General features: G+C 42.4%; 1 protein-coding gene across 7 annotated transcripts in view; it reads right to left on the bottom strand.

Annotated features, from left to right (window-relative positions):
- Positions 1–18,981, bottom strand: part of NBEA (neurobeachin) — a 1,787,704-nt gene that overhangs the window by 1,362,591 nt on the left and 406,132 nt on the right. For all 7 annotated transcript variants that reach the window (XM_078657170.1, XM_078657173.1, XM_078657172.1 and 4 more), the window contains exon 8: positions 4,997–5,143. In XM_078657170.1, the coding sequence (XP_078513296.1) occupies positions 4,997–5,143 (147 nt within the window). The remainder of the gene's footprint in view (positions 1–4,996; positions 5,144–18,981) is intronic.

Genomic DNA, 18,981 nt, shown 5'->3' with positions numbered 1-18,981 from the left:
AATGCGAAACATATTACATTGCAAACACTTTTTTAACTAGTAATCATGTTTGGTAAGTGGTGGAGAAAGGGTGCTGGGCCTCCGACCAGCGCTCAGTATTGGTGTGTCAATGATTTAGAAAATGGTTTCCTGTATTTTACAGTAGGTGTATCAAAGGTTATATTAGAGGGTGAGGAGGTGCAACAGCTTTTCACATGGATTATGTCATCAGTGATGTCATCAGTGATGTCATCAGTAATCTCACTGACCAGGTCATGAATGATGTAATACGTGACGTCATGAGCAGTGCATTGTGGGTGCGCGAGTTATATTTAGCTGAACTAACTATAACGGTGGAATTTCTATGGTTTTGTAAGAGTGAAATTGTATTGTATTTATATTTGTATAGCGCAAATTGCTGCCCTGAGGCGTCCAAGCGCTGGTGAGACCAAAACCTAGTCTAGTCAAAATGTCTAGCTATCCGCAATGGACCCCATATTTGCAATATTTGAGCCCCGGGGAGGCGGCGGTCTCCGGGGCGTGTGAGGGGGCTCGAGCCCCCGGCAGTTTTTTTTTTTTTTTAAAGCCCCGGGGTTGGCGGTCCCCGTGGCTTGGGGGGGCCTTGGAGGCCCCCACACACATTAAAAAAGAAGCCCCACGGGGTGGCGGTCCCCAGGGCTGCGGGAAGGCTGAGTTCCCTCCTGCACATCATTTTAAGCAAGCCCTGGGGGGGTGGCCGTCCCCGGGGCTATGGGAGGGCTGAGTGCCCTCCCGCACATAATTTTAGGCAGTGGTGGTCCCCAGCGCTCTGGTGGCCCTCGAGGGCCCCCGCATATATTTGTTGGCAAAGCCCCCAGGACATGGCCCACCCAGGGGTCTCAATTAAATGAAGCTTTGGAGCCCACGCTTCATTTAAAAAAAAAAAAAAAATTCTGCAGGATTCGTGTACCCAGTGCGAATTTCGCCGAAATTGTAAAAAAAAATTAAAAAAAGGGGGTTTTAGCCCTGGGGATCCTTGTGGGACCCCCCGAGCAGCCCTAGGGGGTCAGGGTATTTCTACCCTGCCCCTTTTTCTTTTTTTTCACCTTTGTTTTACTGTTGTCTTATGACTCTGTTCTACCGAGTCATAAGACAATTAGAATAAAGTTTGTGGTCTGGAAAGTTTGCGAACCCTCCTCAGCCATAGATATCGAAACTTTTATTTTTTTCTTTTCTCAGCAACTACTGAGCGGAGTTACATCATTTAAACAAAAGGTCGCTTTCTGAACCAAGCACTATCTTTTTGCGAAATTTGGGGTAATACCGTTCAGCAGTTTGGGCTGTAGCCTGTCTAAAAATTTCCTATGAAAATGAACACACGAAAAACATGTTTTGAGGCCCCCCTTTTTTTCACAGCCCCACTTGACGAATCACCCCGAAACTTTCAGGGTAGGAGCTGACCTGGATAGACTTTTTTTGGGAGAATTTCGCAAAGATTTGTCAAACGACGCCAAAGTTATTATCAAATCAAAAAATGCTTTTCCTATGGAAACTAGGTTCTAACTATGACTACCTACTGGGGACCGCCAGTAGTAAAAAAAAAATGTAAAAAATATATATATAGAAGATGAAGGATCACAAGAAAACAACACCCAGCCAGGGCAACAATCCAGATTCCAAAATATTGGAAGGCTGAAGCTGAAACGTTGGAGAGGAAATTATTTATTGTTCTTTGGTGAGTCCATCTGTTTGAATCAGTACCAGGGCTTAATTTGAGATGGTGGTTTCAGGTACTTGGCACCAGCACTTAATTGTCAACACCGGGGCTTATGGCAGTCTGCCACATGGTGGCACTGTTTATGTAACTTAGAGACAAGTGCAACAATAGTTGATTATTAATTTAATATACATTAAAAATGACTTTCACCTGCCGCCCAAGACATTCTTATTGCTTTGTGGGGCTGAAATAGTCAGAATCATCACACTTATAGCAGTGTGATGATTAGTAGCTGTGTTGTTAGTATTATTGGCAGTGAAGACAGCAACAATCGGCGGTGAAGCCCAAATGGCCTCCTGACAAGGGACCTGGCACCTATTTGTTTACAAATTAGGCACTGGTGCCTATTTATAGATATATACAATTTTTTATTTGCAGATTCCCCACCAGTTTTATCTGGGTCTCAATGTGTGTCCTCTCTAAAATTCACTTCTAGAGACCCCACTGAAAAAGGGAATGTCTATTTGCCTATTTTTTCCTTGTGCCTGGGGGTGTTACAGTGATGCGTACAGTGGTGCTGGAACAATTGTCAGAGTGGGGGTGCTGCCATCAGTGTTACACCATTGAAGTCATAGGGATAGTGAAAAATCTGAGCCTCGCACAAAGAACAATTGTAGCCAATAAGCAACGCCCTTTCAACAGGAGAGGGATTCGAATGTAGAGTGCAGTTCTTAGTGCATTTTGGAGCACACCGCTGCAAATCTATTACTACAGCATGGGGCGGTAGTACACCATCGTTTACAGACTGCACGTTTACCATTGAAATGGTCCTTAAATTGGCACAGACATGCAGTTTTACAAATAAAAATGTCCAGTGCACAAACAATGTTGCATGGAATTGGGGTTTCAGGCTTCTGCAAATATTTATCACCAAGAAAGGTGTCTTGAATTGTTTTCATCCTATTAAAATTAGGTACAAACGTGTTTTTTTGTACTTTCGAATGGCTGTTATATGTTGAAATACTTGCAAAGTTCATTTACAGGTAACAGGAAACAGTGTTGTGTGTTAGAATATAATTGGCAATCTACAGCCTTTCCTTTCACATTCCCTCTGTACCATAGGAAGTTTGTCACACAGTTCAAGTTACAAAATCCTCTCACCTTACAGTCAGAGAAAGAAGAGAAAATTAAACTCGACTCTCCCTGGTAAAAGAACAATAGGTAATTTGTTAGAAGACATTGCTTGACATTGCTTTGAATGTGACAAGTGTAAAGGCTTCTTTATTGCTGATTAAACTTCTAAACTCCTGCATGGATATTGTAGGGTGCCGGCCCCCAGCCCTCACACCCCTATATCCAGCTCCTATGGATACATCGTGTTTTCTTTCTCACCTTAACACTTAACAAGAGCCTGCCATAGATGCAGCACCGGTTTAGCGACCCCGCAGGCCTGTGAGCACTCACGTCTTCCATGCACCCTTGCCTGTGCTCTGGCGCAGCTGCAGCAGAATTGTGCACGGTGTGGCGCAGCTGGCGCTGTATGGGCACGAGAGAGCACTGGTCCAAAAAGATAGCGACGTCATGGGGAATCCCACACATGTTAGGGTGTTTCAATCGGAAAGTCAGGCTCTCATGATGCACTGTTAATACTCTGTGTTACTAGTTATGCTCCCTGGCTCCATCCTGTTCCAGCGCCACGAGCTCGGGGCTCCCACTATGGTCCATCACTTCACTACTCTCGTGACACATTGGTAATGCTCCTTGCTACAGTGATGCTTCCACAGTCTGAGAACAATAAATATACTATTCCCACTCCAGTCTGGGCAATGGTAGGGAAAGCATTGGGCTTCGGAGGGGTTAAATCTACTATTCCTACTCCGGTCTGTGCAACAGTAGGGAAAACACTGGATTTTGGAGGGATGAAATTTACTATTCCCTCTCCAGTCTGTGCAACAGTAGAGAAAGTGTTGTGCTTCAGACGGGTTTACATTTACTTTTCCCCCTCCAATCTGTGCAAAAGTAGGAAAAGCACTGGACTTCGAAGGGGTAAGATTTACTATTCCCACTTCAGTCTGTGCAACAGTAGGGAAAGTGTTACTTTTGGGAGGGATTACATTTACTATTCCCACTCCAGACTGTGCAACAATAGAGAAAGCACTGGACTTTGGAGGGATGACATTTACTATTCCATCTTCAGTCTGTGTAACAGTTGGGAATGCGTTGGACTTCAGAGGGATTAAATGTACTATTCCCACTCCAGTCTGTGCTTCACAATTAAATGATCAATTAAATATTCAATAATATAAGAATTAATAGATAATTATACATAATTAGCTTCCCATCCTATACCCCTACAAAACTAGCAGCTCACTACACTATAAGTTACTATTAGCAATGAAGTTAATAACTATAAATCACTCAAAATTACAAACTGATATTTTTTACAACTATATTATTGAAAACTATATTAACAATGATATTCTTGACAAAATTATTTACCTGAAAAATCAATATACTTGACAATGATATTTCTGCATCACAATATGTTTTGTATCACAATATTTGTTTTCTACGATTTCTGTAACTCAATATTTAAAACTCAATATTTTGACCAAACACCTTCGATTACTTGAAAATATTTTTATAACATTTTAAAGTTTTGGCTACATGCCCCAGACTCAGTCAGTTTCAATCTTCATCTAATGAAAATTAATTCGATGTTTTCTAAATACTCCTCTTATGGACTTGTGTTCTTTGATAAATTCAAAGCCTTTAAAATAATAATTTAGAGACAGAAAATAGAGAAAATGTAACACTGATCTATAATATTGCCAGTCAATGTACAGAAAAACGAGCTAAGGTGCGAGAAAGAGAGAGAGCACCTTTCTTATGTTTTTAGTATGAATATATATTGGAAAACTTCGAATGGTTTTATAAATGGAAGAGGAAAAGTGCTTAAACAAAGACCATTCAATGACTACAAACTGAAGGTTAAATCCATAACACATGGCCAAAAGACATTACGTGTAACTCCTTCCTAACATTTCAATTTGCTTTGCAATGGGTCTCGTTATTATTTAACTTTAAAGATTGACACTTTCAATTCTTGTTGCAATAATCTATATCAGCCCACTTGGTCTTGTAATCAGTTGTAACAAATAGTCCATTGAGTAGTCAAAAGTTAAAGAGCGAACATTTGCTTGCTTCAACGTCGTAAGAAAAAAAACCACACAGAAAGGCAATTTAGTGACAAAATAAAGCATTCAAAAATAACAGTTTATAAAATCACACACTTGAACCAAGTACAAATAAAAATCTTACTTTGTATCCAGGACCTAGCTGATGTATTGCAAATATCTGAGCTGGGTTGAGGGCTTCACTAAATACATACACTGCTCCAAGTTGTCCACAAAATACTCTGTTGGCGTCAGCGGTCTCAGAAGATCCCAGAAAGCATTTGTCATAACTCTATGAAAAACACACACATTTAAATACACATTTGTAAAACATTTACGGCATAAGAGCATATTCTGTCAAACTACAACATTTTCCAAAACATTTCTTGCAATAATGGTAAATACATTTGGTACATATACAATTCATTAAGCCTATAGCCTAAACCAGCAATTCTTAGACTTTTGAATTCTGTGGACCGCCACTGAGTCATTACTGGAATTCGGGGAACCCCACTGAGTAGTTATTGGAAGCCTTAAACCCCCAGGCTAAGCAATGTCTATGATTTGTACCTAAAAACAATACACAAAAATACAAAAAACAAATCTACCCCAACAAATGCTCAAATATTGAAACATTCTGTGTAATTCACAATTAACAAGACAAAACATTTTCAATTTTGCTTCTTTATTTGTATGTACTTTAATCATTTTATTATTACTGCATTTTATAAAATAGTTGAGGACCTGCTGAGTAGGCCTCGTCAACTGTCGGAGGGCCTCGGACCACAGGTGAAGAGCCACCGGCCTAAACAAACATTTTCACTGCAATTACTACAAATGTAGCTGAAAAACAAATTCTCAGAAGCCTTTTCAATAAGGACATGTTTGAAGATTTGCTCCCATAGGATTAGTTTTACATTTGGAGCAAATTTCTCAATTTTATATATTCACAAATTGTTTCAGCCCTATCCTTTGCACCCCTATTCAATGTAGGGGTTTCCCTTGCCATTCGTGCCCTAGAAACCACTAATGTCTCACTTTCTTAGGACCAAATATGCATGTGTTTCCAGGAAAGGAAAATATGTGAATGGTATATGTCAATACCTACAAACTTTGAGGTTTGTGGCTGTTCACATATATTTACAAACCATTTCAGAGTGAAAAGCCAAGAATCCAGTACTTAATTTAAATCTTACACATGCAGTAATTCCAACATACTGACCAGACTGCACAGCCATAGATACACCTCAAAAACATAAAATTCCTGTAATCCTATTCCATGAATTTGCCTATTTATTTGAAGTTTTGTAATGTGTTGTGTGTCGCCTTTCAGTTACTACAGGAAGAAGAAATAGCTTGTGAAAAGAAGGTACACTCGAGTCCAGTCAGACAGGATGAGAGAACTGTCCTAAATCCCTTTGTTGTGACCCTTCTGTTAAGGCCAATTTATTTATAGCTCAGTTTTCAGCAGTTTTATGAAGTGGTGATTTCTGGGTTCATAGCTCAAGTGTGGTCTCACAGTGTACCACGGTCTCAGTCCTTGTACGCCAAATAATCTGTGTTAGAATTTAGGTCTCTAGTTGGTAGTGGTATGCACCCTGTCCAAGAAGGGACCACAATCCTAATAAGGGTAAGTCAGAAACACAACCTAAATTAACTTGTGCCCACCCTCAGGTAGCTTGGCACAGAGGATCAGGCTTAACTTAAGAGGCAATGTGTAGAGTATTTTTGCAACCTTTTAATTACAGTAACAGAGTGAAAACTCCACAGACATAATATTTATCTGAGTAAAACAAGATCAAAACAACAAAAGTCCAATAAGCAGAACTTGAGATACGAATTTTTTAAGAATAAATTGCAATATAGTGCTTAAAAGCCTTTAGCCTAGGGGTTTGCTTGAAGTCACACTAGACCGGGGTAAATCCAAAGCTCAGGCCATCAGCGATAGACAGCAGGCCGGCTACAAGGCTCACGCTGGGCCCGCTGAAAAAGTACCTTGGATGGAGCAAGTGTTGGTGTTGAAGACTCAATGCGTAGGTTCCGACCAACGCCGTTGATGACATGCGTCAGTGTCAAGCCTCACAGTCAGGTCTCGCGTCATCATCCAACCCCTTTCGATTCAGGCGATGTGCCGTTATCTCACAGTAGGGTCCTGCGTCGATATCAAACCATTTACAACGCAGGTGTTGTGTCGTCGTTGTGCCTAGCAGGGATGTCCTCGAATCGGCTGTACGCCGGTGTCGGGGGGCACTGCGTTAGTTCCAATCAGCACAAAGTCGACACTGCACTGGTTTTTGTAGAAACACAGCTGCAGAACCCACTTTCAAGGCCTAGGACTGGACTGGCACCTCTTGGCAGGGTATGACAGTTGGCAGAGTCCAGCAGCTGAAGCAGAGTTAAAGGAAGTCTTTGATGGCCCTGAGATTTTTAACAGGAGGAAAGCCAGCAAGCCCTTGAATAAAAATAGGTTCAAAGATGTGGAGAGCAGGCCCAGTCCTTCTCACTGCCAGGTAAGAGGCAACAGGCCAACACAGGAGAGCAGGTAGCAAAGTGGCAGTCCCTCTTGCAGCACACCAGCTCTTCTTCCTGGCACAATGTCCTTAGATCCAATATTGTTCTAAAAACATGGTATCAGAGGTCCAGCACTTATACCCAATTTGGCCTTTGAAATAGGGAGACTTCAAATAGATGCTTTGAAGTGCACAAGGCCCTGCCTTTCCTGTTCTGGCCCCAGACCCAGTACAGGGGGGTATCCAAATCTTTGGGTGGGGACAGGCACAGCCCTATTCAGGTGCAAGTGTCAGCTCCTTCCTCTTATCCTGCCTCAGGAGGACCCATCAGCATGTAGATGGCTGCTTAGTCACACATACTGCTTTGTGTGTGACTGTCTAGAGGGAATGCAGGAAACCTGCTGTCACCCACCCCAGATGTGTGTTACAGAGACAAGGAGAAGGCACCAAATGGCTTAAGCAAGAAAATGCCAAGTTTCTAAAACGTGGCATTTTCAGAACTGCAATTTAAAAACCAACTTCATCATCAGCTGCGTTCTTAAATTGTGAGTCTAGAGTCACCAAATTTGAATTTTCTAGCTTTTCCTGATAAGAAGCCTAACTTATAAAATAGTATTAGGCAGTCTCCATGTTAACCTATGGGCAACAGAAGCCTTGCAGTAGTGAAAAACAAATGTAAGCGTATTTCACTACCGAGACATGTAAAACTTAAAATAAAATGTCCTACTTTTTAAATGCACTGCCCCCTGCCCTTAGGGCTGCCCAGGGCCTACCTTAGGGGTGACTTACATGTAATAAAAAGGAAGGGTTGGGTCTGGCAAGTAGGGTAACTTGTCAGGTCGAAATGGCATTTTAAACTGCAAACACAGGCTCTGCAGTGGCTGGCCTGAGGCAATATTTAAATAACTACTTAAATGGGTGGCACAACCAGTGCTGCAGACTCACTAGTAGTATTTAATGTACAAGGTGTGGGCATCTGGGGTGCCCTTAACTAGGGACTTGTAAGTAAATTAAATATGCCTATTTTGAACACGCCAATGTTTCCTTGTTTAGTGCAAAGAGCACATGCACGTTAGCGCTTGTTAGCAGTGATAAAGTGCCTAGAATCCTAAAGCCAGCAGAAATGAAGTCAGCAAAGCATGAGGTCAACAGGCAAAAAGTCAGGGGAAACCATACCAAGGATTCCAGGTCTAAAAGTCTGTATCCCTTAATCTTCCTTTTGGACTATCATTGGTTGACAAAGATGATGAAAAGTGGGATCTGGTAGGGCGCTAGCAAGGCACAGGTTTTTGAAGATAAGCATGGCCTTTGTACCACTATGCTGTTTGAACGGGGAGCAGGACTTGCATATAATTCTGGCATTTACTGGGAGCCAGTGGAGAGCGTTCAGGGCAGGTTTGAGGTTATCCTACTTAGAAAGACTTTGGCATATTCTAAATTCTGGTAACGAAGTTCAAATGTGTGCTTTGTGAATCTGGTCACTATGGGCCATATGTATCAAGCCTTTTTAAAGTTTGCAAACGGGCAGATTCTCAGAATAGGCCCATTTACGAATTGGAAAAAGCCTTTTGGGATGTATTATCCCAATAGGCCATTACAAAATAGAGAATTGCAAAATTCGCAATTCTCTATTTTGCGAATGCAATTAAGGAATTGCAAATTGCGATTCCTGAAATGCAATTCTGGAAGCACTACAAATTTAGCATTTGGCCTTAAGGAATTACAAATTACCACCAACTTCAAGTTGGTGGTAATTTGAAATTTTCTTTAAAAAAGCACTTCTTAGATTTTTTTTAAATTGCCATATGTCGCACATACATGCCCTTAAGGCATGCATGCGCACAAAATGTGCACACATGCATATTTCAGGGGTTCAACAGGGTGTCCTTTTGGCACCCTTGCAACCTTGAAATTGCATTCTCAATTTGCGATTCTCTAATTGGTAATCGCAAATTGAGAATGTGTTCCCATTTATTCCTATGGGCCTCCTAGCCCATAGGAATGAACGGGAAGGTATTCCTTATTTGCGAATCTCAATTGGCGATTCGCAAATAAGGAATATGTAAGATTCGCAACATTTTTAGCAAATCCTACATACATCGCATTTTGCGATTCTCTAATTGCGATTCACCAAAAATCGCAATTTGAGAAGCAAAACTTTTTTGATACATATGACCCTATATGTCTACCAATAAAGCCATGTTCTAAACACCGAAATGACTCATGACTTTCTAGCAAGACCTTAAGGTCAGTTTTATGCAGGGCAACAAGCACTGTTGCGGGAATTCTTTACATTAAAACAAGCACAAGCAGGGAACTGTGACTGAGAGAAAGACATTACCAGAGAACATTTTAAACTCTCTGCCTCTAATTACAAACAACATTCACCCTGAATTTAATTTAGTCGTGCAGGGTAATATCTTCAAGAAATGAATCATAAGTCTTAAGCTCATCACCAATCCAATTACACCGAGGCAATTTGGCTTTACAAACAATCACTGAGTCAGCCATACAGTTACACTAAAGAAACACATAAATATACAACAAAAAATAAAAAGGCTGTCAAGCCCATATCTTCCTAACATTGGCATAAAGAGTAAATCTATCACTACTAACAAAAAAAAGCCACAGTAATTGACTCATCAAGGTATGAGCGACCCATGCTCTTATTTCTAGTGTTGTCTTGAACCCGAACTGAACACCATCATGCGAATGACAATATTGAAAGTTTTCTAAATATGAACTTATAATTAGCAAATAAAAACAATTAGGCAGTATCTGTAAACGTGTGTAAATAGTAGAGCCATAATTGTCATGGCATGAGAAGCTTATAAAACAATTATAAGGTCGAGCGGGCATGAACGTCAATTTACCAAAATGCCAGGGGTAGCGAAAGGGACATTGCACACCATTTGGCCTTTACTTTGACTCACACACACATGCTTACCCATACTAACACATTCACACACTCTCGCGTACATCAACACACACACACCCGCAAGCATGCATACAACATACATACAGCATTTTTTATTGACCTTAGCTTCCAGATAGGGTTATATTCCAGCTAATGTACTCCATTTTGAATTACACTAATAGTGAATATTATTATTCACTATTTGTATAATAGATACATTGACAGAAACCAGGCAAGATGAACTCAAACCAGCGTTCATTGGGAAGAGCTGTCCCTGTGTTCCAGGCACTGATTTTGCCACTTCTGACGCCAGGGGTCGTAAAATCAGTGACAGGTGTAGCAAGGGGCAAGCCAGGGTTCATATCTGCGACCCCTGACGTCCATGAGAGCAAAAAGCGATAAAGGAGAGGAGTGTCGAGAAGACGTTCAGGGAACACAACTATATTACTCTAGTAAGCAGCTCAAAGAAGTAATTCGGAAAAGAATTTAGCAGAACTGCCTGGAGAGACATGCTGGGTGTGGATTACTTAAATGCTGGAGTGTAATTTATCATCGCAAGCCATTCATTACAGAGAAGCGGATCCACATTATGTTAATTTATTATAATATACACGTGCAGCTTTTGCACCTGCTATGCATGCAAAACTCTATTTTATTCTTACAATTCACTTTGATGTTTTTTTTAAATTATTTACCTGCAAGATAGTGACTAAGTACTTTAGTAGCATTTGCATAACTAAATATTACTGCGCTCATTTTAGCATTTGCCTATCTCTCATACAGGGCCCGTTAATGTAATTAGTAAACAGAGTGCATCCGAATGAGGTATAACATAATTGGAGATAACACATAGAAACAATTTGTTGTCTATTTGCAATAAGTGAAGTTCAAATTTTCAAATGTTTTTGACTAGTACCTGTTTCTATAGCAATTTCTAGTCACTTTATCTGCTTACCGGTTGTTGGAGACAAGGCGTGGTGTGTTAATGTGAATGCAGAACCCCTAACATTACGAATGTGCATTACAACAGCTCCTAGCGTAATCCCTTGTGGTGTGGAGGGCCCCCACCCTTAAGGGGGGTCCCCATGTAGTCTGAAGCTCATAATATCTGTGAGCTATGGGAGTCTCGGCAGCACCTCATCCCATTCCATTCAGCATGGAGGGTACCTCATTTTGCTTTGCCACTGCCAAAGTTGAAAGAAAATTCAAGTTGTTTATTGCTTGAGCTAGAGGTAAATAATCTACACATACTGATGAAGCTTGGATTTTATTTGTAAAATGTCAAGAGATATATGTGATGTAAACTGATGTATATCTAACAGCAAACCGTTTGCTGAGGGCCTATGTCGCGATGCTTGCTTGCTCCGCCTTATTTCTGTCATATTGGATTGTGTGAAGTTAGAGAAAGAATCTCCCCACATATTGTAGTGTTACTAGTGGTCATTAACCAAGACAAAAAAAGAAGCCACTGAAAATAATACATGAGAAAAAGCCTTGCCAAAACACGTGACAAAGCAGGACTTGGTGCCAGCTGAAGGAAGGCTCTGAACCTTATATCATGAATATGGCTTGCTAATTGGGACACCCGAGTATACAATAAATATGGGCAGATTGCAATTACAAGCCACGGATGGATTTGTGTTACATCACCAAGACCTAAGGGTTAGTGGTTTACATTCTGCATGATTTGCCAATAGCAGCTCAGCAAATGCTGCAGGTTCAGTGCAGGGATTTCTTTTATTTACTGCAGTGAGAGTAATTAGGGGGGCAGGTCCTCATGGCCTTACTGCACACATAATGGCCAGTGTTAATTGAAATCAATACTTAAAATAGTGCACTATATGTTTGGAAGTCTAGTAAAAAGAATAGTTAAACAATATTTACAGCATTATATGCTAAAGTTAGTTCACCATATAAAGATTTGTCCTGTTACTCGGTAGGCGAAGATTTATCTGTTATTGTTGTGGTTTATTTCCGTTGCCTGCACGTGGCTTCATGAGTTAAACACTTGCTACTGACATCTGTAGTGATCTGGGAGCGTTAAGTTAGTTTCACAGACAGACGGACTCAGACTTCCTTAGTTTGGCAGGTGATAAATTGATTACCACAAACCTGGTTAACAGTAACACCAGACATTTATAGCCCTTTGATATGGCAAAAGTGTGGTATGAAACATGAGAAATAAACAGGGGTTATCATTATCTTACTTGCAGCTTTAAATGCATGTAATGTTTGCAGCATTAGCGGCTCTTGATGACGGTTGCTTTGAATGCTGAGCTACTACAAGCATCGTGTAAACTTTTGACTTATAATAGCTGATCTACTGGCTATGCCAGTGCCTGTTTGTAATGGAATGCAAATTAATTAGTAAAGGAGCATACACACACAATGTCCGGCAAATCAGGGCCGGACTGGGAACTGAAAGCAGCCCTGGCAAATTTTGGCAGAGCAGCCCCCGTTCAGCTTGTAGCGAGCGAGCCCGACTACTACTTGTGTCATAAAAGCCTTTGCATGCAAGGCATGAGCTTATATGCAATATGTGGTGTGCAGGAAATAAAACCAAAACAACATTTAAAGTCTCATATTTAGTCATACCCTACAGAAAATATATACTTATTGCTTTTACAAACAAGCGAAGTGATTTGGGGTGGGGAGTGAGGGAGAGGACATACAAAGGAAGAAAGCAAGAAGAGCTGAATGAAAAATAAGAAACGAGTACCCTAAATGTAAGGAGTGCGAAGGATACTAGTCAGCCAATCAAAAGGATGGTAAATAAGTTAGCCGCCAGGAGAAGGGCAAATACAAGAAGAGGAAGGCAAACCATTGAATAGGAAGCAAGCGAAGGAGTGTGATAATGAAGCCAACCAATGGTAAGCAATGGGTGGGATCTAAAAAGTGAAAGTGGTATTTGGGTTGAGGAGAGTTTCTTAGAACTCGAGATGAACTTCACCCAAAAGGAACCTCCACTCCATAGCTGTAGATTAGACACCTTTTCAGCAGAACTCTAGGTGATAAAAAGCAATATCTCCTCAAGGAAGTCACATTTACGTCTCACAAAGACAAGTATATAGGATGATAATAAAAATGTCCATCCCAATCTTTCCACTTCTCTATTACTTCAACCATGCCCGCTCACAACCATGCCTCAAATCTCAGATTGGACAACTACTGCAGCAACCAGCTGAGCAGACTATATTATATGAAATACCATAAAGGGAACTGAAGAGCTGTTCGAAGCTACCAGCATACGGAAAACCCTAAAAATTTGCATCTGTCTCGCACACTTCATCAAACACACTGCTAGGTGATGCATCTCATAACACGATAACCGCACCTCAGTGGTCATCAGCACGACATGGAAACATTTCCCACAAAGGACCAAAATAAAGACATCCTTCCAACCACACACTCTACAAAGTGTAGCATGCTACTCATGTAGGCAAGCACTTCAGCACCCTACATAGGGGTGGTAAGTACTATTTAAATGTTGCAATACAATACAATTCGGTCAGATTGGACGAATCATGAAATGTTGGTCACTGAGGTTTGCTAAATAATTACCAGCAATGACAAAATCAGCCAATTAAGATTTGCAATTTAGTTACACAGACCAAAATGGAAATCACAATTAATGTACAGCACACTGCGAGGCCCATCATCAACTGACTTACTGGTGATGTATAGCGTTAAGTAAACATACATACAGAATATAATAAAAATCTGCACATTTACTATGAGTTTTGGAAATAGTTAATAAGACTGAAGGCATTTAGTCACAACGAAGTCAATACTCAATTAGATTACAACTTTTACTTATTTTCCCTCCCACGCTTTAGTGAAGCAAATGCTTCTTTGTTACATCATAGTTATGATGATCTATGTATTTTCAGTAAACCTTTCTCTAGGAAGTAAGCCGCCCAGGCACACTACAACAATTTATATATTGTCAAAGGTCTAATTTGCGCTGCAGTGTGCCCCCTTCACAGAATGTTAACGAGCATTCAAAAAGCCAATAGGTCTCGCTTATGTGAGAACTATTGGCTTTGTTAATGTTGTTTTAGACCAGTTGCACAGGAGGACAAGCTGCCTTGAAACATGGCTTACAGTCAAGGGGAAAAAAAGCGCTGTGATGCGACCAGCATTGACCACGTAACAGCTTTTTTAAGCCGTGTTGCACAGATCCCAGACAGTTATCCTAGCAATCTATCTATCAGGAGCTCATTCCAATACATTAATTCCAGTATCTTATTGACAAATGCAATACTGCAGATACCAGATGGAAACAATTAAATCATTACCAAAGAAATTATTCACTCATTAGATAGGAGTTCCTCCCTTTTACTTTGCTCCCTTTCATTCTTTGCAGTATTCAAAATTTACTGTTAAAACATTTCTGTACAATGTTTTTTTCAGTAAAAAAAAATGTATACGGTATTTGAATTAATTGAAGGGGAGAGATAACGTGCAAACGATGAAAGTACCAAAAATGAAAGATTGGCCTTTTTTCAATAGCATGTATGTATGAGATTTTACAAGCATATGCTAAAGTTACGCAAATGGTTGCTTCCAAAGTCCAAGCAATCTACATGCATGAACGAAAATAAAACACATTCTTGGAATATAGAATAAGTGAGAGCCCCCCTCCGAAAAATATTTTTGACGCAGGTATCACACTGGCAATTCATACCAGGTCTTAGTTTCTCATAGAAGCTAATTTCTGGGAAATGTCACATATGTAACTAAACACAGTGCGTGCTTACCATTTGTATTTCATAAAACAATAACCCCAGCAAATTATTGTACAGCCGTTGAGCTTTCAGTTCCACTAGATATTGTAGTGTTAAGCACAGGATGAGGAGGTAGAGGCGCCTAGTGGTAGTTTGTTTCCTTGCCCCAAGGCTGATGACACTTCTTCCCAGCTTCGAGGCCGGAGGTGTTTTCTCCCCAGGACCTACGCATACAAGTGTGAAATACGTTATCCCAAAATCCGCCTAATGGCTTTTGTTTTTAATTGCGGCCCAGACCCGATCACGCGGCTCGCGCCCCCCACCCAGCCATGAAACTCACGCAGGGGACGGGGTGGCCTGTCACTCACCTTTGGCTGTGGGCGCCGGGCGGCAGGCAGGAGGCAGGCCACTCTCCATCTATGCCAGCCTGTCTTTCAGTCGTCTCTCCCACGCGCACTTTTTTTTACACCGACCCGCCGACCCCCAATGCGCTTGCGCACTCCACCCTAAGGGTGAATGACTATACCGCGGCGCGCAGACCGAGAGTAGACGTCACTGCGCGCCTCGCATCACGGTTCACCCACCTTCCAACCCAGGTCAGAGGTCACAGGCTGAATTTTAATAATTAAAATAAAATCGGATGACATCAAGTGCACGGTCCCGGACAGTGCGTGCAGCAGCAGCTGCATTTTATGCAGATTGTGCTAGTTTGCTCGGTCCTGCCAAATCGAACCCAGCAACAAAACCGGCCCCCTGTCACCAAACCGGCCCCCACCCCGTCCAGCCGACCGGGGGATTGCCCGGTGCCCGGAATTGCCAGTCCGGGCCTGCCGGCAATCTAGAAATCGTTTTTTTACTATTCTATTTTAAGATAACCCAATGCCTCAAAATGAAGGCACACGTACGTGAGACAACATATGTCCACGCTAAGAAGCTTGTGTGATGAGAGTTTGTGCAGTTGTGTCAAAACGTGTGCGCCCATTTTGAAATTACAGCTCTAACATGGTGGACAGCCATGTTTAATGGTAAATAAAATGGTCAAAATTAGAAAATAAAAATGCTCATGTAGCAAAGAAAAAGTACCCAAGTTGCCTTCCAAAAGTACTTTGCAGCTGCTGGGCCCTTGTTAGAAATGGGGTTCCGCGTTGGATAGGGTATGCACCTAAGCCAGGCAGGACCCAGCACTCTAGTCAGGGTAATTTAGACACCGGATAACCCCTGCTCACCCCCTTAGTAGCTTAGCACAGCAGTCAGGCTTATCCCAGAGCCAATGTGTGAAGCTTTTCTGCAACACACTTACACAAGAGTGACACACTAGGCACACCACAAAAAGTGACTCCACACAAGGTTATATAAAGAGATCCTCTGTGTTATTCATAACAACACATTAGGAAATTACATAAATCACTGTCCCACTAGGCACTTGTCATGACATCACACGGATTCCTAAATCACTTTGCCATAGGGCAATTTGTCCTAACAGATGTAGTGCACCAAAGCATTGCTCATATGGAGCACAAGTTACCAAAACAGCATAAAAAGAATATGCATAAACTCCATCACTGCACATATAGGTGCCTCTTCCTGACAATTGCAAGACATGAGCAACAACATCACATCATAATATCAGGACACGAATATGAGACAATTAGAGGGAGGCATCACATAAAATATCAACAGATTCCCCCTAGGAACCTTAGCGTAAACACTCCAGGTAGGGGGGTGCCTAATTGGAGACAAAGGCCACCTAACGGTCACCAAATATCCCCCTTACCGTGGGGATCACAAAGTCAGGTCAGGCAGCCACAAGGAGCAGTCTCTGCATTCCTAGTAAGTGGTATACAGTGCTCGGACCTCTCAGGCTACTGGGCCATCTGCCCAGCTACTACCAGGAATGGGGCAAATACCGCTCCCAATCAGGCCTCAATACTCCTCCAACTTCCAACTGAGGAGCGGGGGCCTCCGTCGAGGTTTACCCCGAGATGCCAGTAAAGACAGTGCCCCGAAGGTAGGTGCAACCAGGAGTGGAGGCTCTCCCTCTACCCACATTGGCAGGGGACCTCTCCTCACAACAGTCAGCAAGCTCAGCTCCACTCACCAATCACAGGGGTCTGAGCGGTTCAGGTTGCAGCCATCCTCTACCCAGCAGATAAGGTGCTGATCCCTTCCTTACTTTCCCCCAGCAGCCACTACCCATACTTCCCCCTGGCTCAGGTCTCAGCACCCAGTCAGCAGGATTCCTCTGGGTGGCCAATGATGCGGCGTCCTCATGGGCTTCTGGGGGAGTTACAGAGCCCGCCCTCTTCCGACATTGGCAGGAATCCCGTGTCTCCTTCTTGCTTGGGTGCCGTCTCACAGCCAGGGGCCACGTAGCAGAGCCCCGGCTGCAGACCCTCAGAAACAATGCAGGCAACACTGCAGGGGAAAAGAGAGTGCTTTGTTTGCCTCAGCTTTCACATTCCCATTGCTCAGGCTAAAGAGGAAGGTGCGGCGCTGCCCATGCCACAGGGCAAAAAGCACTCCTCTCATGTTTCAGCAAAGAGTGAGCCCACTCCTTGGGCAACAGAATTAAAAGCGCTCTAAAAGCAACCAAACAATGAAACGCACAGCCTTCACTCCACAACAGAAAAAATAAAGGGAACATGAAGCGCTCACCAGCACTATGTTTTATGCAGCACAGGGCAGTCCCCTTGTACTGGGCTCCTTGGGAGAGCACTGGGGGCTGGACACAGGGTCCTTGGGCACAGATGCAGACCCTCCAGCAAATCAGCATAACAAGGCAGAGTCACAGGGTCGGTTCCTTGGCAGCACAGCAATCCTCTGGTGCAGTATGTAGAGCCAGCAGTGTCTGGTTACAAGTCCTCCGCAGTGTCTTCTTATTTTCATGGGGTAATAGCCCCTGTATTTATAGTGCAAAAGTCTTTGTTCTGGGGCCCTTCAAACACATATTAGAAGTGCAAAACACCCCTTTTTACATTGTAAGCCTTGGCCCAAGACACATCACAGGAGGGCGAAGACAGCATGGTAGAAGGTAGGCACAGTCCTATCCAGGTGCAACTCCGTCCACCATTCCAAATGTAAACCAGACCTATTCATGTGCAAGGGAACCTCCTCCTGCTACTCGAAATTCAGCCAAGGTATATTCAGCCAAGCTCTGAGTCACCCAGGAAAGGCAGTACACACCTCACCCCCCTTGTGACTGTCTAGAGTGAATGCATATCCCCTCTCTCATGTCAATCAAAACCAGACCGTGAATACACTTCCAGGCAGGGCACAAAAACACATAAGCACACAGAAATGCCCACTTCTAAAAGGAGCATTTCTAAAACAGTAATGACAAATCCGCTTTCACCAATAAACAGGATTTATCACTAGTATTCCAAACATAACAAACATGGTTACGCTATCCCTTAAATGTCAGAAATGATACCACTGAAGCACATATCAGGGAACCCCCCAATGCAAACCGATGAGAGGGCAGCCTCGCAGCAGTGAGAAACCAAATAGGCTGTTTGTCACTACCAGGACATGCCACACAGTTAAGGCAAATGTCCTACCTTTTACCCACACAGGATCCTGCCCATAGGGCTAGTAGGGCCTACTTTAGGGGTGACGTGTAGTAAAAGAGGAGCTTCAGACGTGGCAACCACTTGCCATGCCACGTCACTGCGGCAGTAAACTGCGCGTGCAAGCCCTGCAAAGGCTGGAAACAGGTTTGAAAGCCCACTAGTAGCATTTAATTTAAAGGCCCAGGGTATTTGGGATACCACTGTACAAGGGACTTACAGGTAAATTAAATATGCCAAACAGGTATTGACCTGAGTCATAAAACCACCAACAACAGGGCAGAAAAAATACAGGAGGAAGGTAAAAAGTTCTGGGATGACCCTGAAAAAAAGGCCAAGTCCAACAGCCCTAATACAAATAAATAAATAGCTAAATATTAAACAAACCATGGACATCTGGAGGAAGCATC

This window comes from Lissotriton helveticus, chromosome 8 (genome assembly GCF_964261635.1).
Source record: "Lissotriton helveticus chromosome 8, aLisHel1.1, whole genome shotgun sequence".
In the NCBI taxonomy this organism is placed as follows: Eukaryota; Metazoa; Chordata; class Amphibia; order Caudata; family Salamandridae; genus Lissotriton; species Lissotriton helveticus.
Note: the sequence above shows the minus strand (reverse complement) of the source record. Positions and strands in the feature narration are given on the sequence as shown.